Below are 25,671 nucleotides of genomic sequence, written 5' to 3' on the forward strand. Positions count from 1 at the left end.
CTGCCTCGGGGCTGTTGGAGTGCCTGCCGCTTGTAAAGTACAGAGCACGCAGTGTCTGGCATGTGACCCACATGTCGTCAGTGCAGCGATGACAACCATCATCCTGACTGATGGATGTGCAGGCACAGAGTGAACTAGGTGCTGTGCGGACCCCCCGCCCCAGCCCACCCGCCTCCCCAGCACCGCAGGAAGTAGTATTCACCCCAGTCAGTGTGTGCCTGGCACACGGACATAAAGCCACCATCTGAGAGTTACAACATCATAAAGGACCACAGGAGAGATAAACACATCACCTCAATGACACAGAGGGGCTCCCAGGCCTCCACGGTGGGGAGCTGGAATGCATTCACTTAGGGGTCCGAGGGGACAAGCAGAAGCCATCAAGACAGACAGACAAGGCCACCTCAGGGGAGTCCAGGGGAGACGGGCAGGGTGGCGCAGCCCGAGAGTGGGGTCAGATGCCACGGCTGTCTCGGCCTAACGCCAGCAAAGATTTGAACTGTGCAAGCCTGAGAGCAAGAAGTCATAAGCCAGAGGCAGTGCCGGACTGAGGCTTTGGCATCGGTCCCCAGGCTTCAGTCCCTCAGGAGTGTGGTCTGGGGGAGTAACACTCTCATCTGTGACCAAGTTACCCGGTGCCTGCCACCCTGTGAGGTGGGCTCAGGCCAGCCTTCAGGCATTTTTCTTTCCAATTCCCATGCTCAGAAAATATGTGCCAAGTAAGTGACCAAACAGGCAGGTGAAGTGCTAGGTTACTCACCTGCCAAGAGACACCTTCTTGCTCATATTCTGCCATCAATGAACTGGGATCTTTAAGGAATATTACTTCAAAAACCAGGGGACCCTGTCAAGCCTGGACAGTCCCACCACCCAGAGGCAGCCGTTGGTTGGTAGGCTTGTGGGGTAATTTCAATTTTGTTCTTTGCATTTTCCAAATGTTCCACAACAAACATGTATTACTTTTAAGAACAGAACATGCAGACAACCAGCAGGCCCAGTGGAACCCACAGCGGACAAAAGCTCCACTGTCTCCTGCTCATCTACTGAACCGTCTGTGTTGGGAGTTTTCCAATTCCGTTGGATCTGTTAGCGTATATATCTAGTGGAATTCTAAGTTATTTCTTTGCAGGTCTCAGTAGCTTTGTCATTTGTGGTGTGTGTGCTTTTGGGAGTGAAGCCGGAGGACTGTGCCGTGGGCTGGGGCAGGTGAGCTTCAAAAACTGTATTCTTTTCAACATGGGCAAAGCCTTCCATTTGCCTAATTTAAAAGTGTAACCCTGTCCCCTTGGTACTTAGATAGTTTTAAAAAATCAATGGCTAGAAAAACAGAGGTTGTAAAGAACGGGGGAAGGCCAAGGACCACAAATCACTGAATGGCCCAAACCTGCCACGGAGACAAAGTTCTCAATTTTTCAAGGTCACTGTCCAATCCTTACCTCAACTTTGGCTGCCCCTGTTTCCACAGAGCAAATACTGATCCTGGGTCTCCTCAGGCCCTCCCTGACTCATTGACTTATCTGGCTTTCCTCCTCACTGAACACACTTGGCCGTCAGGCTCATTCTGCATCCATCCCCCCTAGCCTTAGATTTCTGCCAAGACTGAGGGATGCAGGCTGCCAAGCCATGTGCTGTGGGTGTCCTACAAATTCTGAGACTGGATCCAGGAAATAAACATCACCAAAAGACATGAGGACACATGGGCCCCAAATGGTCCTCAGTCTGGTGCAGAATTCTTCACTCAAAACCCAGCTTTCAATGGCCCGCTGTGTTCTGGAATCGAGGGGCAGAGAAAGGTAAAAGTGGCTCAGGCCCTACTCCTAAAAAGTTCATGCCCAGCCTGGTGGGGAGACACGCCCCTACAGCTCATCAGATGACACGGCGAACAATGGAAGTTGTGTAAGAGAGGTGTATGTTCTGGCACCCAAGGGAAGGAGCCATTAATCTCCTATGTGTGTGTGTTGTCGTCGTGAAAGTAACATCACCCAGCAGGTGGCATCTGGGTAGGATTCTGACACATGGGCCAGGGAGAACCCCAGGGAGAAAGGCCCAGAGGCCTGGGTACAGGGAACAGTCTACTGCCAAGGTGGACATCGAGGTGATAAGGGTGGGGGGTGATCCCATGAGGCTAAGGTAGCGGTGAAAGGTCTAGAACCTCACATTAAAGAATCTGGGGCGCCTGGGTGGCTCAGTTGGTTAAGCGACTGCCTTCGGCTCAGGTCATGATCCAGGAGTCCCGGGATCCAGTCCCGCATCGGGCTCCCTGCTTGGCGGGGAGTCTGCTCCTCCCTCTGACCCTCCCCCCTCTCATGTGCTCTCTCTCTCTCTCTCTCATTCTGTCTCAAATAAAATAAATTACAAAAAAAATCTAAAAAAAAAAAAGAATCTGGACTGTATCCCACAGATCATTGGCTCTGAGTCGTTCCGATTTTGGAGTTCACAACAAGTTCGACTCATCCAAGATGGCTAACTGACTATTTTGCCAGATAAGGCCATTACAAAAGCCAAAACCAAAAACTCAACACCAACTACCACTTGCTATTATCATCATTTTATAAAAGGGCATTTTAACTCCAAGAGTGTAGAAGACAAACCCAGGGGGAAGGACAGTCCTCCTTTCCCTACCCAAGCCCTGCCAAAGACAGCGGACACTCTCCTGTTGCCTCCACACACCCACGACACCGTCATTGTTCTCATTTTCCACAGGCAAAGGGAAACTTTCTCCTAGAACCGGGCCGGGAGCCACAGCGGGGGGACGGACAGTGACCTAACAGCTCGACCCGAGAGTTAGAGCCAGTTGTGGCATCCAAAATATGACCTGTGTTTTCTTCACAGATCTGAGGTGGAGTTTGCTGAAGTGCCGTGCACGGTGCCCAGCACAGGGCTCCTGAGTACGAGACCCTGAGAGCTCCAGGCCGGTAGCTGGTGCTCCTCCGGGGGAAGAGATGCTCCATGGTCAAATGGGTTCAGGGAACACTCCGACTGTGAAAGTTAATCACTCATGCGTTTAATTCTGTAAGACTTGAACATGCAAGTGACTCTAAGACGGCACTGCAACACGCCCTGTGGCCCTGACTCATTTGACCAAGGAAGCTCTTCTCAGCCCCGCCCCGCGTGCGCGCCTCCGGGGGCGGGAGCACCATGCAGGCTCGTTCACCGGACAGCGGGCGTGCGCGCCTCCCGGGGCGGGAGGGCCGTGCAGGCTCATTCACCGCCTAGCGGGCGTGAGCTTAGCGTGGGCAGCCTGGAGCACAGCAGTGCAAGCGCCGCGGGGGCACCGGCAGGCGGCAGTGAGTGACAGCCATGCACCTGGAGGGCGGCAGCGTGTACCTCGAGGTCCGAGTTGATGGAGGAGACCTCGCAGGAGCTGCTGGAAGACACACGGGCCCGGATGACCTGAACGGGAGGGTACGAGGGGGGCTCCTGCAGTGTGGTGTCTCCAGGGCTCATCTGTCCATCGCCGGGCAGCCTGGTGGTGCTGCAGCTTGCCTGCAAGGTGTGTGGGAAAAGGCAGGCAGGGAGACTTAGCTTGCTTTATTTTTGAATTGTCAAAGCATTCAAATACTCCAGTATTGAAAGGGTACAAGGGGCGCTGGGTGGCTCAGTTGGTTAAGATCTGCCTTCAGCTCAGGTCATGATCTCAGGGTCCTGGGGTTAGCCCCGCATGGGGCTCCCTGCTCAGCCGGGAGTCGGCTTCTCCCTCTGCCCTTCCCCCCACTCATGCTCTCTCTCTCTCTCTCTCTCTCTCAAATAAAATCTTTTTTAAAAAAGGTACAAAAGGGTGTAGAATGCAAAGTCAGCCCCCACCCTAATCCCGCAGCCACCCAGGTCTCCCCAGGGGCAGCCAGGACTCGGGGTCCTGTGCATCCATCCTGATAGTCCATCCATACCAGTCAAATGCAAATATACAGCTCCCCTAGTTCCACACACGGTGGCAGCACATCTACACTCTCCTAGGCACCTTGCTTTTTCTCACTTCACAGTATGTTCTGGAGACAGTTCTATAGCAGAGGCTTTGTTGCTCTTTCTGTTCCTTTCGTGGCATCGTGTAGGTGTTCCCAATCTGCAAAACCTGTCCTCTACTGACGGACATTGAGGGCGTTCCCAGTCTCTTGCTTTTACAACACTGGCTGCAGGAAATTCTACTGTACATTCAAGGTTTCAGGGTACTTAAAGGAAACATTTCTAGAAGCGGAATTCCTGGATCAGAGGGTATGTACATTTGTAATTTGGAGAGCTTCTGCCAAAATGTAATGCATGGCCTCATACCCACCAGCAGCTCGGGAAGGTAAAGGGAGGAAGAAACTTGCAAGATTTCCGTCCTTCCGTCAGTCCATCCACTCACCCATCCATCCATCCATCCATCCATCCATCCATCCATCCATCCATCCATCCATCTCAGAAGAGAGCTTCCCCCCACAGGGCTCAGGGGGCTCGGTCGGAGATCCTCAAAGCCCTGCTGGCTGGGGCTTCAGAACCAGGCAGGATTTGGGTCCTTCCACTGACACACCACAGGGGAACAACCTGCCTTCTAGAGCCACATCTTCCACAACAAACCGCACACCTTGGCAAGAAATGCCTCCTCCTTGAGTCTCAGTTTCCTAATCTAGCAAAGGGGGTAGTAGTCCCTGCCTTGCCTCCTTTGAAGGGGGGGGTCAGAGGGCTCAGGTGTAAATGCCCCGGACACATGAGAATGGCTACTTGTACTGGACCCCAAATGACGCAGACTCCAGGCCTGGATGCATCAGGCGCAGGGTTTCACGCGAGAGCTGGCTAGATAGGCTGGGGGGGTAGGGGGCACAGGTCCCCCAGGCAACAACAATAGAGTCTGTGAATTCCTCAGGGCACGACCACACCTGAATCAAGAGAGAAAATGAGTTTTCTTTTCTTTTCTTTCTTTCTTTTTTTTAGAAAATGAGTTTTCAAATGCTCCAAGCCATGATCCCCATGACCCCATGGCCCTCAGCCTCTGAGCTCAGCCTGAACCCAGGTGCATCTCCTGGAAAACCTCTCCTTAGGACCAGCGAGTGCCCGGGAGAGACTGCTGGGAAGACAAGTGAGCATCCCTGTGGCCTTGTTGTCCACTTCCAGATGGCTGGGCAGACAGGACACACAGCGATGCACATGGCACCAGGGGACCTATTTCACCACAACCTTGTCCCCTGGGACATTGCCATGAAAAACAAAAAATTGGCTAACTGAGCAGGCATGAAATGAACACAGAGAACATGTTCTCCTTAAAAAAAAAGCTCGGGGGCGCCTGGGTGGCTCAGTCATTAAGCGTCTGCCTTCAGCTCGGGTCATGATCCCAGGGTCCTGGGATCGAGTCCCGAACTGGGTTCCCTGCTTAGCGGAGAGCCTGCTTCTCTCTCTCCAACTCCCCCTGCTTGAGATCCCCCTCTCACTGTCTCTCTCTGTTAAATAAATAAATAAATAAATCTAAAAAAATAAAAAAATAAATAAAAAATAAAAAGCTCAGGTCCCAGGATCAGACAGGCTTCATTTGAAACCCACTCCTGTGCTTTTTTAACTATGAGATCTTGGGCAAGTTACTTAACCCTCCCTGCACCTCAATTTAAAATCATAATACAATGGTTAATCATTCAATAATAACAATAGAAATAATAATAGTTATGAGAATTTGCATTAATAATAATTTAAAAACCAACCATTTATCAAGTGCTTACTTGGTGTCAGACATTATGCCAAGTAAGAGGCAGTGTTGCCTAATGGTCAAGTGCACAGACTCGGGTAGAGATGGGTCTGAATCCTGGTTCTGCCACTGACAGATTGTGCGACCTTGAGCAAGTTGTTTAACCTCTCTGTGCCCCGTTTTCCTTATCTGTAAAATGAGGTTGGGGGTCGGCTGTGAGGTTTACATGAGTTCATGTACACAAAGCACTTAGCCCAGAGGGAGCATTTCTATGGTTGGTTACAAAGCACTTAGTCCAGTACTCTAAGCACCATCTATGACCAGCGTAAGAAGCATCACGGAAGCGATGGCTGTTATTACTGTCTCAAAGACTGGCAAGTAGTTAGCCCTCAATAAACACACTACTGTGGGAGTGGTGGCCCTGGAGCCCAGAGAAGCTGCTTCCCGTGCCACGGGGAACGGGGCCTGCAGGCTGGCTGCTGGGAGCTGTCTCAGCGACATCACTGCCCTCTGGTGGACACAGAACGAAGAAGCCAAATGGGACTATTTGCTCAAAAATGTGCTGCAGGTGGCCTCAATGGAAGAGAATGAAGGAGGGACACACTTTTCTTTTCCCGGAGTCTGTTCCGCGGCATGAATCCACTCAAGATTCAGCTACTGGGAGGGTTACAGTGAATGCAAGTTTTGCACTATTATTTTTCAGAAGTTCGATGATTTAAAAATTTCTAGCGTAAAACGTTCCCAGATGCTGCTGGGGTTCCCTGTGCTCTCTCCCCAGACTTCCCATCCTAAGAAGGGTTTTATGGCCCAAGTGGGCTCTTAACTGTGAAAGCGTGCTCTCGATCTCTCTGAACGCCACTGACGTCCTGGGGTTACTTGTGCCCCCTTTCCAAGGAACCACAACAAAGAGTAATAAAACCTATCTTTCAGGCCCAAATCCTGAGCACCAGTCCGTCCCTCGGGCAGCTGAACGGGGCCGCTACTAATGAGCTCCGCGCCACGCTCCAAACATCCAAACAGCCTTTACCGAGGGGCTCACACACCAGGGTCTAGGCAAACAGGAGAGAAGGAGGCAAAGTTTACATCCCAGCAGGAGACAGACAACCGAAGTAAAAGATAGTGAGAAGTGCTTTGTAGAGTACTTAAAAAGGCAGTAAAACAGAGAAATATGATAGAAGGGTAGAGGCTACTTTTGAGTGTGTAGTCGAGGATGGTCTTTGAGAAGGTGACATTTATTTTATTTTAAAGATTTTATTTGTTTTTTTGGGGAGAGGGAGAGAAAGATCAAGAGCAGGGGGGAGGTGTAGAGGGAGAAGCAGACTCCCTGCTGAGCAGGGAGTTCATGGCGGGGTTTGATCCAGGGACACTGGGATCATGACCTGAGCCGAAGGCAGATGCTTAACCGACTGAGCCACCCAGAGAAGGTGACGTTTGAACGGAAGTCCGGAAGACCGGAAGGAGGCAGCCATATAAAAGCAATTAGAAGGAAGAGCATTCTAGGCACAGGAATGGAGAGAGAAATCCTAGGCAGCTGGGAGGAGTGAGTGAAGAGGGAAGAGAATAGGAGAGAGTTGGGGAGGGAGCGAGGGCTGGGCTCCGGGGTCTCGCAAGTCTGTGGAACTTTAGATTTTTTTCTGTATGAGATGGGAAGCCAGGGGGCTTCAGACCAAGGAGGAACACGATGTAGTTGCCCCTTCTGGCTGCTGGCTGCAAGTGGAGGGGGGGCAAGGTTAACTGCCGAGAAGGGGATGAGGGAATGAGGTAGGAGGCTGCTGGCTCTATTGTAAAAGCAGTATTGTAGGATACTCACAGCTGGAGTGCACATGCAGTGAGGGGGAGAGAAGAATTTGGGGCTTGGCCAACTGCATGGAAGAGGATGGGGGAGGGGGAGGGCATGGCAATCCCAAGTTCTGTTCGGACACGGCAAGGGTGGGGTGCCATGTGGTGACCCCGCTGGGAGGGGACGGTGTGGGCACGCACGCTGGGGACAGCAGCGAGAGCTGGCCCCAAGAGCTCTGGGACTGCAGGCCTGGGCAGGCAAGCACGCCGGGAGGAGGGAGCCCTGCGGGGACAGAGCCGGGGTGCTGCAGCCTCGGGGGCCAGCCCGCCCTCAGGGGCCTGCACAAGGTGGCAGAGAAGCTGGGAGCACCGGGGCTCCATAAATCCGAAGCAGCCAGTGGCCAAGTGTGTTCAATCCTAACCAGGACAGAGCCGACCCAGGATTTACGGACTTGGAGGTGGCTGGAAGTCTTAGTGGGTGTGGGACGAGGGGGTGGGCTTCCTGTCACCTCTTCCCATCTCTTTTCTAAACTTCTTCCTCCCGAGGACCCTCCGCGCACAGGCTTAGGACCTCGGGAGTCATCGGGAGCGCTCAGCCTCCCTCGGCCTCGCAAGCCTCCACTCAGTCTCCGCCTCTCCCCCTGCCCCAGCCTTGGTTCAGGCCACACCACCTCTCTCCCGGACTTATAGCTGTCCCTCACTGACGGCCTTGCTTCTATCTCCTCTCGCCTTGTCTGCCCCGCAATGCTGCCTGAGTGACACCTCTGAAAGGCACATCTGCCCCTGAGTCTCTAGGCCTGATGCCTCCTGGACTCCTGCCCCTCAGGAAGACAGGCTCCACAGTGGGACGATCTCTCCCTTGCCTCCTCTCCAGCCTTTCACCCGTCCCCCACTGAGGCCTTGGAGAGCTCCTTCCTCCTTTTACATGCTTTCTTGTCTCATCTTGCCCACCTGCAGCTAAAGTGTCACCTCCTCCAGGAAGCCCTCCATGACTACTTCCCACCCTTCTGGACCCTTGGCTGTGGCCCACTGCCACTTACCTGCTGCACCGGCTCGATGGTCAGCTCCAAGTAGCGACTGATGGCTGCCATTGTCCTGAGTGATTTGCAGGGTGGTAGTGTAGTGAGAGGCACCCAATCTGAATTCTTTCAAGCAGAGACGGGGAGACAAAAACAGAATTCTTAGGAGATATTTTCCAAAAACAAAGTCCCATTTTCTTCAAAAGAATCCCTAAAATATTTTTTTCTGTTCTTTCATGGTACATTTCACTTTCTGCTTCCTATGTTATCTCTCTCTCTCTCTTTTTTTAAGATTTTATTTGTTTGAGGGGCGCCTAGGTGGTTCAGTCGTTAAGCGTCTGCCTTCGGCTCAGGTCATGATCCCAGGGTCCTGGGATCGAGCCCTGCATCGTCGGGCTCCCTGCTCAGCGGAAAGCCTGCTTCTCCCTCTCCCACTACCTCTGCTTGTGTTCCCTCTCTCGCTGTGTCTCTCTCTGTCAAATAAATAAATAAAATCTTAAAAAAAAAAGATTTTATTTGAGAGAGAGAGTGAAGGAGGAAAGAGCACAACAGGGGAGAGGGTCAGAGGGACAAACAGACTCCCTGCTGAGCAGGGAGCCCGATGCGGGACTCAATCCCAGGACCCCAGGATCATGACCTGAGCTGAAAGCAGATGCTTAACTGACTGAGCCACCCAGGTGCCCCTCTTTTTTTTTTTTTTTTTAAGATTTTATTTATTTATTTGAGAGAGAGAGAATGAGAGAGAGCACGAGAGGGAAGAGGGTCAGAGGGAGAAGCAGACTCCCCGCCGAGCAGGGAGCCCGATGCGGGACTCGATCCTGGGACTCCAGGATCATGACCTGAGCCGAAGGCAGTCGCTCAACCAACTGAGCCACTCAGGCGCCCCCAGGTGCCCCTCTTAACTCTTTCTTTGAGGTCACAGTAGGCCAGTGGTTCCCAAATTTTGCTGCATAGTGGAGTCACCCGGCATGTTAAAAACAAAACAAAACAAAAAAACCCCTGATGCTTAGCTTTGCCCACCACCCCCCAGCAGATATTCTGATTTACTGGTAGGGATGTGACCTGGAGTTTCAAAGCCCCCCAGATGATTCTAAAGTGTGGCAAAGTCTGGGAACCACTGCAGTAGGCACTAAATAAATGCTTTTGTAAAGCAATCGTTCTCAGATGTTAGGTGTGCATCAGAAGCACCCAATGGACTTATTAGAACACCCTCAGCTTCAGAGTTGGTGGGGCTGGTGGAACCCTAGAATTGCATCCCCAATAAGTTCACGGCCGAAGTTGGTCCAGGGACCACACGCTGAGAACCATCGCTGTAAAGAACTACGGAAGAGGGGTGCCTGGGTGGCTCAGTCGGTGAAGCGTCTGCCTCTGGCTCAGGTCGTGATCCCAGGGTCCTGGGATCGAGCCCCGCATTGGGCTCCCTGCTTGGCGGGGAGTCTGCTTCTCCCTCTGCCCCTCCCCCTGCTCATGCTCTCTCTCTCTCTCTTTCTTAAATATATAAATAAAATCTTTAAAAAAAAATAGGGGCGCCTGGGCGGCTCGTTCGGTTAAGCGTCTGCCTGCGGCTCGGGTTGTGATCCCAGGGTCCTGGGATCGAGCCCCACTCGGGCTCCCTGCTCGGCGGGAAGCCTGCTTCTCCCTCTCCCACTCCCCCTGCTGGTGTTCCCTCTCTCGCTGTCTCTCTCTCTCTCAAATAAATAAAATCTTAAAAAAGAAATAAATAAAGTCACCAACTGTCCTAGTTCGAGGGAGCCTCCGGGTTCCGCACACAGCACCCCCGTGGGACCAGCAGTTTTCCAGCTGGCGAGACCTTGCCTCCTGGCTTTCTTCCTCTTTCTCCACGCAGGTCAAGAGGGCTTGGGTGTCAGGGCTCTCTCTGGCTTCAGGGGCAAATCCCAAGGTCCGTCTCATCTTGCTCTTCATCACCCAGGAGAGGAATATGATCTGAGAGGGAGAGTTAAGGTCCAAGGAAGCAGAGCATTTCGGCCACCCACAGCTACCTTCACCTCTACACCCCGAGGGCCCCCCGACTGGGCTCTCTCCCTCCCGGGGATGATCCTGCCTGGGTTGGCCCCAGAACAGACATGTTCATTTAAGAATGGAACCGGGTCTGACATTTCCCCCACCAGGGCCCAGCAGCCAGCAAGACCCTGCCTCTAAGAATCTAGTAAATACTTAGTAAATACTTGTTCAACAAAAGCATTTTGAAAAACATCTTCCTTGAAGGGCTTGGCTTACAGGGACAGTACACGGAGTGGGTTGACTAGTGCCCCTCCACCCCCACCCAAATTCATATCTATCTGGAAGCTCAGAAAGTGACTTTATTTAAAAATAGGGGCTTGGAGCCTCTGGCTGGCTCAGGCGATGGAGCAAGCAACTCTTGATCTGGGGATTGTGAGTTCAAGCCCCACGCTGGGTGTAGAGATGACTTAAACATAAAATCTTTTCTTTTTTTCTCTAAAGGGTCTTTGCTGATATAGTTAAGATGAGGTCATGTGGATTAGGTTGGACCCTTAGTCCCACGACTGGAGTCCTTATAAGATCAGAGGACAGGCAGAGATACACGAAGGGAAGAGGTTTTGTGAAGACTGAGGCAGGAGATAAAATTACGCTACCAGAGCCAAGGAGCACCAGGGGCCATCAGAAGCTGGACGAGGCAAGGGAAGGTTCTCCCCCAGAGCCTCCAGGAGAGCGTGGCCCTGCGTGGACTTTGGACTTGTAGCCCTTGGAACTGTGGGAATACACTTCTTTTGTCTCAAGCCACCAACTTCTGATAACTTAATATGGCAGCTAATGAGAAAAATCACGGTTTTTAACTATTTCTAAACTATGTTTGATAAATCCACAGGTTTTTCATACACAAATTACGCACTGTCTGAGCTTTGCTTGCCCTTGAGGCTCTCATGTCAAGGTCACTGGGGTGTCTGCGCATCAGGCAACATCCCTTGGGGAACCAGAAAGGTGCTCAGCAGTCACTGACAAAGGGCAGCCCTTGTCAGCTTTTATCTGTGTCCCCAGCCCAGGCTCCAGTGCCAAAGACAAGAGAACAGGGATGCTTAGCCCTGCACGGCAGGTCGGCTTGCAAAGCCCGTTCCTAGCCTTGTGAGAAAGGGCAAAGATGAGGAGAACAGGTTCCCGGGAGGGTGGGGGCCGGCCCAGGGGAGAAGCAGCAGTGAGACTGGTGTCCGGGTCTCCTGCTTCCAGGGCCAGGAACCTGCACACTCCCCCTTGCTGCTCCACAGAGCTCCAGCCAAGAGATCATTCTTTCTTTTATATGTACATAAAGGAAACAAAATACAAAATTGCAAATAACTGCAATTGCATCTGTGGGCCCCAGGCCTCAAATCTTGGCCCTGGCCCCTGGGAGAGAGCTCCATCTAGCAAGAGGGAGGGAGGGCACCACAGGGGCAGGGAGGAGATGAGACACAAGCAGTCAAGCCCCCTAGGTCCCAGGTGGATACAGACAGGTCCAGTGCAGCTCGGCCCAGGGAAGTCAGGAACCAGGGCGTGGCCCGAAGCAGGTACTCAGGCCGCCGGTCATGGGCCACAATGGCCGAGGCATAGAGGAGGCCAGCCAGAGCCGACAGGAGCCGGGTCCACAGGTGGATGGAGGGAAACGCCTTACCCTGGCACTGGACAGAGAGAGAGGAGGGAGCTGGGCAGGGAGGAGCACTGCCTTCCTCCACCTTCCTCAGAGCTGGATTCTAAGACCTAGACTCTTGGTGGCATGCAGGTTGGAGGGCAAGCCCTCTCTTTGCCCATGGCCAGTCCCCAAAGCTGCTTTGGCTTTTGCTTAAGCTGCTTCTTTTGCCTGGTACACTCCTATTCATGCCTCAGAACCTGGCTTAAACTCAGCTCTGAGAAACCTCCCATACCATCTCCACCCTAACAGGGGCGAGTCACGCCCACTTCCAGGCCCCATGACACATGACACATTCCAGCAGACAGAGAGCTCCTGAGAGTGTCCTCCCCATCTCAGCATTCCTGACACCGGGCACTGGGTAGGGGATCATGAATGTCAGCTGGGAGAATGGGAAGGAATTAGGACAAATTATGAACAGCCAAGGACTGACTTCTCTTCCTGGGACCACCAGTGCTGAATCTGGTCAGCCGGGAAAAGGTCAAGAACATTAGAGATAACATTCTGGAAGTTTTGAAGCCAGGGGATATTTTTGGAGAATGAATAATGACAATATTGGTTAAAAAAACCAAAACCAAAACAAAACAAAAGCCAAAAAAGCCACTTTCAATATTTATATGTTAAGTACCCTTTACAGGTATGAAGTCACTTTGTGTATACATTTATATGTATATACACAAATACTATATATTTTCAATTATATATTATCACATGGCATATTTAAACATATAAATTATATACAATTCATTTTACTTATTAAATAATTATATTTAGAGATACAGGCCTTGGCTAGAGAGTGAAAAAAATTCAGAGGAAAAAGTAAGGTTTGGCTGATTTTCCCCATTTTTATTTTAACTCTCAAAAAGATTCCTTGGGAGTTTTGTTTCCCTCTGCATTTGTTCAAGTTTTGTTCCCGGGGCTCCCTGTTTTGTTTTTGGCCACGCCCTGAAGAATGGTTCATAAAGACAGCCAGCACCCAGGCTGGGGAGGGTGGTCCCTGACCTGCCGGCTGCACCTGACTCAGCCCAGGAAGCAGCTCTGTCCCAGTCAGCACTGCTGTGATGGGAAATCCTCGGGATCCCCCCGCCTGCCCACCCCCATTTCCTGTGGACACTGATGGCCCGAGAGGGGAGGTGACTTGCAGGGCCAGGGCTGGGACCTGCCTTCTGCCTCTTGAATTTGCACCTGCAGCTCCTCTGGATCAGCTCAAGCTGGGTGAGCTCTCTGCTGTCACTCACGTGCCAACCCATTCCTGGTGCGCACTGACTTTAAAACTCAATCTCCCTTCGTGGTCAGTACTAGGGCCTATGGGGCTCTATTTGCCTGCACACTGGACACGCCGTAGGTGCTGAGCAACCGCTATAGCCTGGGGTTGGCTCGGTGACTCGAGATAAGGCAGGTCCAGCACATGCGGGCTTCGTCTGGCTGGTCACACATAACCCAGGGCGGGAATGTTCAGCGAGAGGGCTGCCTGGCAAATCTGCGCTGGGGGCTGGAAGCAAGCCGTGCCTCAACTCCTGCAACGGCGACCCGTCCCAGTGCTGCCAGCATAGGCTGTACTGGTCAGCGGGCGCGTCCCTCCTGGAAGAAGGGGGCCTTCTTCCACCAAAGCCACGCAACCATTCTGCTTCTCAGCGCCCCCACCAGGGGTAAATTAGAAGCAGCTTCTGGAGGGGAATCTAGGCTTCACAGCCATGCTGGCTAGGCTTCCCAGAACACCCCAAGCCCTGCTGAGTTTCTCCCTAGTAAGGGGATCCTAGCTCTGGGCTCTTCTTCGTGGGACCAGAGACAGTACCTCAGAGATTGCCCAATCTAATCCCTAACATGATCTAACTCTATCTGCCTGCCAGGGGGCCATCAGGCTTGAATGCCTTTAGCGATGGGGAGCCCACTACCTCCTAAAACAGGAATAACAATACTGATCGCTTTCAACATTCCAGAAACTATGCAAAGCATCTAACCTATAAATGGGATGTGGCCCCCCCCCATAACCTCTTTCCAGTCTTGGTTTCGGTTCTCTTCCCCTAGACCACAGAGAACAGGGCTGCTCTTTCTGCCCCAAGAAAGCCCTTCTGATTCCTGCATCCATGAGCTTCCTTTGTCCCAGACCAGATTAAGTCTTTAAAAAGTGTCTGCTGGCACCTACCACGGGCAGGCTCCAAGCACATGCAATACAGAGGGGAACAGAACAGACGAGACCACTGCCCTCAGGGCGCTCACGTTCTACTGGGGACCAACAACTTGGTCAATAACTGAAGGAGCTAGTTTCAGCCTGTGACAAACACTGTGAATAAAATGAAGCGGAAGGAAGGACACAGTCGTGGGGCTATGTTAGGTGCGTGGCGTTAGGGGCTGACTTGTTTTCCCCTCTCACAAAAGATGCCGAGGTCCCAGCCTCCAGAGCCTGTGAACGTGGCCTTCTCTGGAAACAGGGTCCTTCCAAATGACCTCGTTAAGATGAGATCATTAGGGTGGACCCTCACCCAATATGACCGTGTCTTTATAAAAGGGAAAGTTAGGCCTGGACACGTACAGAAGGACGGCCACATGAGGACACACACCGGGAGAAAGAATGCCGTGTGGACCCTGGAGTTACGTAGCCATCGGCCAAGGATCTTCCAGGAACTTGGAAAGAGGCCTGAAAGAGCTCCTTCCCTAGCGCCTTCACGGGGAGCATGGCCCTGCTGACACCTTGGTACTGGTCTGCCGGCCTCTAGTACTTTGAGACAATCCGTTTCTGTTGTCCCAAGTTTGTGAACCTTTCTTACGGCAGCCCCAGGGAACTAATACAGCCAGGCACACACCAGTCCCTCTGAAGGTCTTCGAGCCCCACGTCCCAGGGGCTCCCCATGCTCCCCTCCCTCGATCTGGGGGCGGCATGCCCCGGGGGGTTCCCGGCCAGCACGACACAGGCTTCCGCTTCCCACAAATGACCAACGAAGCACTGCCACCCCCGATTCCTGTTCTCCTGGAACTGCTATGAAATGATGCTCTGGGGCAAGTAATGTTTTTTTTTTTAGCCCCAGCGAGGAGCCCGTTACGTTTCCAGTGTTAGGTCTGGCCGTTATTCCTGTCAGCGAGGCCCGCCAGGCACAGCAGAGCAGGTTTGCACACCCACGATATCCTGCTCCTCCGCAGCAGCTCTCCGGCCTCGGTGGCTTTTCCCGGGGGCTCCCCGCTTCCCCTCACCTCTGCCTCCTCCAGGCCCACCTTCCCTTTGGGGCCAAGCTGAGGCCTCCCCCGCGCCTGGCGGTGTGACCATCTCACCCTCACTCATTTGAATAGCGTGAGAGCCTCTTCTCCCTCCTCCGAAACCCCAAACATCTGATTCTATCCTTGTCAGAGCATTAAAATATCCTGCTTTGCATTTCTGCGTCTTTCCAGGAGACTGTGAGTTTCCCAAGGGCAAGCACAGCATCTCAAGTCACGGCTGCGTCCCCTCCGGAACCGGCCAACACAGGGCTTCCCTCAGCCTGGATGCCCGGGCAGTTTCTGGGGGGAGGTGCTCCCGAATACACAGAAGCCCGGCAGCCGCGTGATGCTCTCCTCTGAAACCGTCTCACTTCCTAATGGGATGTTCGTTTACCGAACCCCAGGGCCTTTTTCCTGAGAGCCTGCTTTTCTTTGCTATGGAGGGAACACAATGGGCTGTCCCGGGAAAGGCTCTAGCAGGCCCCATGAGCTCCCGTGATTGGCTGCCCAGCCCCTGCACACGCGCACACGCGTGCGCATACACACACACACACACGTGATACACATGTGACACAACCCTCCACCCCAGGACCTGGAGCTTGGAAGATGCTCCCAGGTGCCCTAAGACCTGCCATGGTGACCCACAGTCCCAGCCCTGACCCAGCCTCACGATTCTGGAGAGCGGGGGGATCCGGGAAGCCCAGGAGCCAAAGGCAGCGATGCCACCCAGCAGGTAGCCGAGGATCTCAGTATTGTCCTGCAGGAGTAGGCGACATGCTCAGCGCCCTGAGGAGACAGTCCAGGCATCCCAGACCCATCCTTTCCCAATTTTAGTAGTTTCCTCCCAACCACGGCAAGCCCAAACCCTATCCCTACCCAGGGCATTTGCTGGGACCCTGAGGAGGGAAAGGACACGCACACCCCCACGTCCTCCTGGGCTCAGCCTCACCTGCAGCAGGCTTTCCAGCAGCCTCCGCTGGGGCCCTCGGATGGGGCCTGAAGCCTTTGGGACGGCGGCCCAGAGCGCCCAGCCTGGCCCCAGGCTCAGCGGCAGGGCCAGAGCAAATACACTGGCCCTGAGCCGCCGCCCCCTCTTCCTCTCCCGGGAGCCCCGACCTGCAACAAACACCACAATGCCACAGGCTCTAGGATCTAGAACTCGACGGACTGCAGCCTGTGAAAACCAGCTGTCAACCCAGCTTCTGTAAGCTCCGCAGAGCCTGGCACAGAGCAGAGCCGGCACAACCTTGGGGAATGCATCCATGTGTTTGTGCTGGGGCCCGAAACTGTGAGCGAAAAAGGAGCACGGTCTTGGAAGTCTCCTTGAAATACAAGACAGATAGTCCTCTGAAAATTCTAGTAAGAACATGGCTCCTCTGGGCAGTGCTGAGCAGCTGGGGGCACCTTACCTTACCCCACTGATGCAAGCACTCCCTTTCTGGACAAGGGTCTGGGCACACTGCTGCCCCTTCTCAGGAAGGCCCAGTCCCACAGAGTCAGGGTGACCCATCCCAGCTCAGTGACTCTCTGCCCGAGGTGGCCCACACCCACTTCTGGCATCCATTTCCAGAAGTTACGGGGCTTTGTTTGGCCATCCTGGGCTCGCACACTGAGATATCACTGTTCCTTCCCACAGCCTGTACCACCCCACCTCCTGGCCTTTGCTCATACTGTTCTTTTCACCTGGAGTACCCTTCCCTGCGGGCCCCGTTCCACGGTCACATCCTTCCCTCCGGTTGCGCATGGCATGCGTGCACCGCTTCACTAGCAGAACTGATGACTCTTTAGGGCCCTGCCTCTCTTCTCTGGCTGGGGTCAGGGAGCTCATTCCTTTGTTTGCACCCGGCAGGGGCCCAGCTCAGACGCGACAAGGAGGAGGCACTGAGCACGCCTACGAAAGAGTGGGTGCTGCACACAGGAACAGAAGGCCACACACTCACCCAGGTGAGATTTCAGTCTGCAGCCACAGATGGGGAAAAGGATGAAGACAAAGTTCACCAAGTCAACAGCTGCTAGGTAGGCACCTGTGAATACCTGGGAGCAAAGGAGATACAGTCTTGGTGTTCGAACGTTCTCCAGTGACCACAGCACCTCTCATCCTGGGCCTCCTCTCCCACTGATAAGGTGCTCCCGGCAAAGACGCCTACCGGCCCCAGGAAAGGCTGGTTATCAACTCTATTTGACTGACGAAGAGGTGGGGCGCGTGAATAACCGATCCCTTAGGCAGAGGCCCACCAGCAGAACCAGCCCTCCACTTCTCACTCCGCACTCTTCCCAGCGCACGGCCAGCCTCTTCTGTGTGACTTTGGCCCAACCACTGACCTTTTCTGGGCCTCACTTTCCTCCTCTGTAAAACAGGGATAGTAACAGTGCCTCCCTCCATGCTAAGCAGATTGCATGAACCAATACATGGAAAGTGCTCAGACCAGCACCTGGAGGAACGGACAAGGCTCCTACCTACCAATGTACCAGCCACTATGCCAGTCGAGTCACTGGTTAACAGCAGTCTCTGGAGGGGCACCTGGGTGGCTCAGTCGGTTAAGTGTCCGACTCGATTTCGGCTCAGGTCCTGATCTCAGGGTCATGAGATCGAGTCCTGAGTGGGGCTCCATGCTCAGCGTGGAGTCTGCTTGGGATTCTTTCCCTCTTTCTCTCCCTTTGCCCTGCCCACATGTACCCCCCCTCCACCCCCTTCCACCCCCCTCCCCGCCAGCTCATGAGCGTGTTCTCTCTCAAAATAAATAAAATTAAAAAAAAAAAAGAGCAGTTTGATACTTGGCACTGCTGCTTACTGGACCTTATAAAAGTTATTCAACCTCAGGCGCCTCAGTGGCTCAGTTGGTTAAGCGTCTGCCTTCGGCTCAGGTCATGATCCCAGGGTCCCGGGATTGAGTCTCGCATCGGGCTCCCTGCTCAGCGGGGAGCCTATTCTCCCTCTCCCTCTGCCTGATGCTCCCCCTGCTTGTGCTCTCTCTCTCTCTCTCTCTCTCTCTCTGTGAAATAAATAAATAAATGAAATCTTTAAAAAAAAAAAAAGTTATTCAACCTCTAAGCCCGAGTGTCCACATGTGTAAAACAGAGAGAGAGAGCCTAGGTCATAAGATAATTCGAGTATTAAATGAACTCATATGAGACAAGCCCTCAGTGCCAAGTACATAGTGAAGTATTTATTTATTTTTAAAATATTTTATTTATTTATTTGAGAGAGAGGGTGCACATGAGTTGGGGGGAGGGGCACAGAGAGAAGCAGACTCCCCACTGAGCAGGGAGCCTGAGCAGGGCTCAATCCCAGGACCCTGAGATCATGACCTGAGTGGAAGGCAGATGCTTAACGACTGAGCCACCCATGCGCCCCCATAGTGAAGTATTTACTAAACATCAGCTATTATTACCGGGATGGAGCTGGGTGTCACTATATTCCATCAGCTAATGAGAACGGGCACCCAAAATGAAAGGCGGTTTGTTTGTGAGACAGTATTATTCAAAGCAGGGTCTCGAACTCTCCCAGTGTGTGTTGCAGACACGAGGCTGCCTTCTGCCACATCTACCTGGGTGGGCACCAGCCCATGAGGGGCCTCTGCAGTGCATATGCCCTTGGGATAGGCCCCTTCTCCACAGGTTTGAGGGCCTAGACCTTGGGAAAGCTTGACACTGTTTCTCACTTGCCCCAGAGCCTGCATCACCACTTGGGAAAGCATTCAGCCAGCCCTGTTGAGCTGGGGCTGGGCTCCAGGCTCTAAAAACAATCACCACAACCATCACTATTTACTGAGCATCTACTCTGTCCCAGCTGCTGTTTGAAGTCATGGGGATAAGGCAGTGAATACAAATTCTTGCCCCTGGGGAGCTGACCCTCTGGTAGGGGTTAACAGACCAGAAGCAATAAGCAATAAGAAGTAAGGAAAACAGACGGTGTATGGGGGGGGTCAGCTATGGGAAAAAACAGAGCAGGGTGAAGGGGTCTGGAGCCCCTGCTGTAGAGGTAGGGCACAGCTTCACGGGAGTGCTCAGGGGAGGCCTCACCAAGAAGCTGACCTCTGAGCAAAGCCTCGAAGGAGATGAGCAGTGAGCCATGTGGCTCTCAGGGCAGGAGCACTGGACGGGGGCAGAAACACCAAGAAGGGCACAGGCATGAGGCAAAACCGCACCTTGATGGTGATGGAACCAGACAGAAGCCACTGTCACCTGTAGGCCTGACGCACCTGGATCGTGAGCTGTCTGGCCAGAATGGCCCCGATGGTGTCACACAGGCTGGTCAGGAGGCAGCACGCAGCACACAGCGCTGACTGGTCCTGTCTGGATCTCTTTGCACATCTCAGATAGAGAAGCCTGTGGTGACAGACAGGGGTGTGGGTGGGTATGGACGGAACACCAGAGCCATGAGTGGGTTCCCAAAGCAGGTGGTCTGAAAAGGGCAATTTTGACTTTGTGTCCCTGTGAAGCACTCTCTCCCCCAGGGATTCGGCGGGTATTTTTGAACTTGGTTTACAGATGGGAAAATCAAGGATCAAAGACTGCAGCACGAGCCGACGGCACGAGCCCGACCTGCCTCTCTAATGAAGAGGAATTTCTTTCCTCCCACAAATCAGGCCAACTCAAGTTCATGACCTACTACTCAGTGCTGACGAACTAGCTGTTAGGTCTGATTATTGAAAGAAACATGTGGGTTATAAAAAAAATTGCCTAAATGAAAAAGGGAACTTGATTCTTTCAAATTCACATGAAATCCTGCAAAGCCGTACGTGCAAGGGGGGTGGCCTGGCTTCTACCAGCCCTTGCCCAGATCAAGCATGTTCTTTACACACATACAGCGAGCAAGACCTCTCAAAGATGCCAGGGCACTTTGGGCTGACCTCTCCCTACAGGCCCCTAGGGAGGGGCCTGACTTCCCTCCCTCATGCCCCCTTTCCTGCCCTGCCCCACTCCCCTGGAACAAGCACAGAAAGGCCCAACAGCCTGGAAGGGCTCAGAGATCTCTTAGAAACACTTTGTTCTAGATGTTTCCGTGCTACATTTTATGGAGAAACTGAGGCACCATTGCAGCTCTTGTTTCATTTTCTTCAACCACAAGGTGGTACTCACTCCACGTCTTTCGGACTGTTTGGCTGGTTCTGAGGGCCCGCCCTGGGGCACAATGGAGGAGGAGGGAAGGCTGCTGGGTTCCCACATTTCCTGATCTGCCAGATGAAGCCCCAAGCTCACAGTGAGAACAGAAACCTTTCATTTGGACCCTGGGCTCCTGACACCAATTCAAAGCCTAAGAGCGAAGACTCTAGAGACTCTCTGGACTCAGATTAGAAATAGTTGATTTCAACCCTCACATTGGAGAGCCGGGAAAAGTGAGGCCTATGGTGACTAGGTGAGTTCACGGCAGACCCTCTGGCTTTGCATGTGGAGGCTTTGCTCCCCAGCTCTCAGGGGAGGGGAATCCTGGGCTGACCTTACCCCAGGCCACACACAGCTTGGAAGACATACATTGCCTGAAGGGGGGGGGGCGCTCAGGGAGGGGGAAGTCCTGAAAACAATGGGTGAGCAGACCTGAGGTGGGCTGAAAAAGCAGAGCCTCTGCCCTCAGAATGACCTGCTGGGCATTCTCGGGGGACTTACCTAACCTCTCCCAACTCGAGTTTCCAGGTCAGGAAATGCCTAATAATGCACATAGAGTGCCTCGTTAGTGTCCACTGGACAGTTTAATCCTCACAAGTCTGCCCCTTTCTATAAGGGTCTGGGGGTTCAGTTCTTTCCATTCACTCAGGCAAGTTAGTTAACCTGTCAGAATCTCCAGCTTCCTCTTGAGTACATGGGAGTAATAAGAGTCCCTCCCTCATGGGGCTGTGGCAGGGATGAAATGAGTTAATAAATGCAACACTGGGCCCACAGTAAATGTTCTAAGGGTCTTTTTATTTGCATTCCAGTGACTGAGTACAGGGGCTGCCAAATCTCTGCAGCGATATCACACGAGGGAGTGCAATGTCCACGAGGTGCCTACGATGAGCCGGCGCCAGCCCCCTCTGGGTTGCTGGTCCTTTCTCCTCTGCCGGGGAATACTTGCGTTGCACCAGCTTGGGACAGGGTGGCCGAAGACCTGGAGGCCATCTTTAACCCGACTTCAGCCAGCTTAGGACCCAGGTGACGGTGACCACTGTGGCCAGAGTCGGATCATTGCCAGTCCCCATGGCTGATCAGAGGGCCTTGGGTAAAGGGAGACCAGAAACACCGAGAGCCTTGTCCTAGGTCCTCGCCCTCTGCCAAAGGTTGGTGGCGGCGCAGGAACAATGATAAGGATGTTTAATGAGCACATACTAAGAGCTTTACAGGGACTAACTCATTTAATCTTGCCATGTGTTTCCATCCCCATCTAGGTGAGGAAAATGAGGCTCAGAGGTTTTAAGCTTGCCCAGCTCACACCGCCAGTCGGCGGGGAAAGGCTGACAATAGAACCCAGGCAGGACTTGCTGCTGCCGTCCCCGGCCCCACGCACTGCCCCACCCGGCCTCCTCCTGCCGCCCCCAGCCAGCCTCCCGTGAGCGGAATCCGGAAAGAAGTCCCGACTTCAGTCCGCAGCCGAAGGCTCCTTTCGATCCCGGAGCTGAGCTGCCTCCTGCCTCCTGCCTCCTCCCTCTCTGCCCCCTTCCTCCCAGGTTTCTAGGAGGGATTTGGCGGCGGGGATGTGGGGTTAGCGCCCCGCGCCCCCCGCCCCCCGCGGCCGATCCGGCCCCCAGCCCCGCGCCGCCCGGTCCCGACCCCATTACAGCGTGTGGGCGGCGATCCAGCAGGAGGAGGCGCAGATCCACAGGCCGAAGGAGATGCAGACGCGGTGGCGGGCGAAGCAGCGGTCCAGGTAGTCCCAGTCCCAGAGCGCGGGCGCGGGCGCGGGGCTGGCAGCCTCCCCCATGGCTCTCCGGCTCCGCCCGGCCCGGGCCCCAGCCTCCCGCGTGGCAGGGCCCGGGCGCCGCCCGCCCGCGCTGCCGCCCCGCGCCCCCTTCGCCCGGCCCGGTTGCCCCGCGGCGGCGGCGGCGGCCCCGGCAGAGCGCACGGCCGCGCCCCGGAGATGGGCGCTGGCAGCGGCGGCGGCGCGAGAGAAAAGTTTCCGGCACGGCGCGGCTCCCCACCCGGCGCGCTATTGTCGGGGGTCGGCGGGCCGGAGGCCGCCCCCCAGCGGCGGGAGCGGGCAGCGGCCTCCGCACAAAGGCTGCGGCCCCCGCCCCCCGACAGCCGCGGCGGCGCCGCTCCCGGACCCCTTGCGGTCCCCCACCCCGCGACCTGGCGGCCAGAGCCGAATACCGTGAACCGGGGGGATACGGTACAAGGCACTTCGCTCATTAATGCACCCCATTTTCTGAACCGAGCAATACTTCGCGCCTGGCGCAGCTCTTGGGTGCCGGCGATCCCGGGGATGAGCGGGCGGTCTGAGCCTTCTGAGGGTACAAAAGAAAGGGTGCGGTGGGAGGCCGGGCAGGAGGACACAACCCCCCCCACCCCCGCATCTCGTCTCACTCCATTGTCGGAAAGCCGTCAGCGACCGCCCCCCACCCCCACCCCCCACGCAGTCGCCCAAGACAGACTTCCAGAAGTCACTCTAGAAGGTGCCCAGCGAGCCGAGGAGGCCGGTGGTCTTGGTCATCCTGCTGTCCCATCCTGCCACATTGCCACACAAGGCTGGTACACAGAGCTCCTCTTGAAAACAAGCTATTATCATTTTAAAATTTCCTTGTTGATTTTAGTAAGTTTGCATAAAGAAGAGGTGACCGTATCACTTTGGTTTTTTTCTTTTTTAAAAATAGCAGCTTTATTATGAACAAACAATGAATCATGGAACACTACACCAAAACAAATTATGTAATATATGGTGATTAACATAACAATAAAAAAATTAAAAGATAAAAAAATAAAAATAGCAGCTTTATGGAGATCTCATTCCTATACCATAAAATTCACCTGCTAAAGTGTACAATTCAGTGGTTGTTAATCTATCCATATATTTGTGCAACCACCGCCACTATCTCATTTAACAACGTTTTCCTCACTTGCCAGGAAGCCGGTAAAGCGGTACTCATCAGCAATTACTTTCCCCTCCACACTGGCAGCCTTAGGCAACCCCAAATCTACCTGCTGCCTCTACGGGTTTGTCTGTTCTGGAAATTCTATTATTTATTTATTTAAAGATTTTATTTATTTATTTGTGAGCGAGAGAGCACACAAGCCGGGGGAGGGGCAGGCAGAGGGAGAAGCAGGCTCCCGGCTGAGCAGGGAGCCCCATGCGGGCTCGATCCCAGGAGTCTGGGATCCTGACCTGAGTGGAAGGCAGACGCTTAACCAACTGAGCCACCCAGGCATTGCTGTTCTGGAAATTCTATCTAAAGGCAGTCCCATCCAATAAGTGAGCTTTTTGTGACTTCTTTCACGCAGCATAGTGTTTTTAAGGTTCATCCATGCTTTAGAGTGTGTCAGAACTTCCTTTCTTTTTATGGCTGAATAATATTCCATTGTGTGGATATATCACATTTTATTTATCCATTCATCAGTTGGCGGACACTTGGGTTGTTTGCACGTTTTGGTTCTTATGAACAGTGCTGCTGTGAACATTTGTGTAAAAGGTTTTGTGTGGACAGAGGTTTTCAGTTCTCTTGGGCATGTCCCTAGGAGGGGAATTGCTGGGGCTCCTGGTAACTGTGTTTGAGGTTTTGAGGAACTGCCAGACTGTTTTCCAAAGTGGCTACATTATTTTACAGATTCATTTATATTTAAAGTTATGACCACTCACAGGAGAAATGAAAACACTGTTTGTCAGATATTGTCAGGCTAGGAGCTGAGGACGGGTTTTTTTTTGTTGTTGTTTTAAAAGATTTTACTTTATTTATTTTAGAGAGAAAGAGTGCGAGAGAGGGCATGAGCAGGGCGGGGGGGGGGGGTAGTGGGGAGGGCCAGAGGGAGAAGCCGACTCCCCCCTGAGCAGGGAGCCAGACACCAGGCTCCATCCCAGGACCCTGAGATCATGACCTGTGCCGAAGGCAGGTGCTTAATTAACTGGCCACCCAGGTGCCTCTGAGGACATGTTTTTGAGAAAAACAGACAAGTCTCTACATTCATGGAGCTTACAGTCCAGTAGGAGAGAGACATCAATCAAGCAATAGAACAAGCAAAAGTAAAATGATATGTTATTCAAAAGAAGGGGCCAAAATTAAAATATGGAAATGATTAAGATAAAGTGATATAAAATGAATACCAACTAAGGCAAGATTAAAAGGTTAAATTAAAAGGAAAAAATCTCTCTCGCTTTTTCTCCAATACATAAAATCTTAAAAAAAATAAAATAAAAGGAAAAAATATAGTAGCCAAGTTTCTCAGAGACTATAAACAAATACCCACAGTCTGATGGCCCTGCCTGCTGGTTCTTTGTGGGTTCTTCGGGCGCACCTGTGGATACTGACCTGTGATTGCTTGGATCCTGGGTTACGCTGGTGACATGGCCTACCTACTGTTCCCAAAAGAGAATCCATTCCATGAACTATGTCGCTAAAACGAGGACAGACCCTGCCTGTGTCCTCTCACAAGGTTCCCGTAGGGCACAGCTACCTTATGCTCTGCTTTGTTGAGGCTTGAGGACGCCAGAATTTAATTTGATTTGCTTCTTATTAGCACTTCCCTGTCCCTCAGGCTCAGTATAAGCCCTTGGAGGCTGGGCCCAGTTGAACAAATTGCTTCATTCCTCCCCACCCCACCCTAGACCAGGTTTACACACCTCAGCAGTTTTTCCTTAGAGTGGTTAGTTCTCAGCCTGATTTTCAGTGAACTCTTTGAGAATTTGGAGAAAACCTCAACCCTAAAAAATAGGAACATGTGTGCACACCCACGCAGTTGTTCATCTAATCTTAAGGAATTTCTGGAAGTCCTGAAATGCAACTATAGATTTTGTGGAAGACAAGACCCCAGACTAAAAACCCCTCGTTTCAGGGGCGCCTGGGTGGCTCATTCGGTTAAGCGTCTGCCTTCGGCTCAGGTCATGATCCCAGGGTCCTGGGATCAGGTGTTGGACTCCCTGCTCAGTGGAAAGCCTGCTTCCCCCTGCTTGTGCTCTCTCTCTCTACTCTCGCTCTATCCCAAATAAACAAATAAAATCTTAAAAAAAAATAAATAAAACCCCCTCATTTAAGGGGTTAAGCCCTGAGTCCCCTCCCAAAGCCCTGGGGGCGGTGTGGTGCATAGATGGAGGTGTGGGGATCACTCAGCCGGCCTGTCAGAAAACACCCCTGCTGAATCCGGCTCTCTGGGCACGTGTGCTTGGAATCTGCACCGATTCATCATTTCCTGTGGCTGCTCTAACAGATGAGCATAAACTTAGTGGCTTAAAATAACAGAAATATATTCCCTCCCAGTTCTGAAAGCAAGTT

The 25,671-nt window shown here is 53.0% G+C and overlaps 1 protein-coding gene across 26 annotated transcripts in view; it reads right to left on the minus strand.

Moving 5' to 3' along the window:
• The window catches only part of TMEM44 (transmembrane protein 44), a 34,875-nt gene extending 12,656 nt beyond the window's left edge, over positions 1-22,219 (minus strand). For 9 of the 26 annotated variants that reach the window (XR_003518447.1, XR_003518446.1, XM_027586310.1 and 6 more), the window contains exons 1-9: positions 22,033-22,219; positions 19,483-19,609; positions 17,221-17,314; positions 16,230-16,396; positions 15,951-16,037; positions 11,910-12,080; positions 10,179-10,392; positions 8,470-8,574; positions 3,328-3,486 (exon numbers count right to left, since the gene is read on the minus strand). Coding sequence is in view for 24 of the 26 variants with exons in the window: in XM_027586310.1 (XP_027442111.1) it covers positions 3,328-3,486; positions 8,470-8,574; positions 10,179-10,392; positions 11,910-12,080; positions 15,951-16,037; positions 16,230-16,396; positions 17,221-17,314; positions 19,483-19,609; positions 22,033-22,175 (1,267 nt within the window). In the remaining 2 variants the exon portion in view is untranslated. Of the gene's footprint in view, positions 1-3,306; positions 3,487-5,356; positions 6,700-8,469; positions 8,575-10,178; positions 10,393-11,909; positions 12,081-15,950; positions 16,038-16,229; positions 16,397-17,220; positions 17,315-19,482; positions 19,610-22,032 lie in introns of those variants that run through there. The other 17 variants (XM_027586317.1, XM_027586314.1, XM_027586319.2 and 14 more) reach the window with 8 other exon arrangements.
• Between the last annotated feature and the right edge of the window lie 3,452 nt (positions 22,220-25,671).

The sequence above is a fragment of the Zalophus californianus genome, chromosome 1 (assembly GCF_009762305.2).
Source record: "Zalophus californianus isolate mZalCal1 chromosome 1, mZalCal1.pri.v2, whole genome shotgun sequence".
Classification (NCBI taxonomy): domain Eukaryota; kingdom Metazoa; phylum Chordata; class Mammalia; order Carnivora; family Otariidae; genus Zalophus; species Zalophus californianus.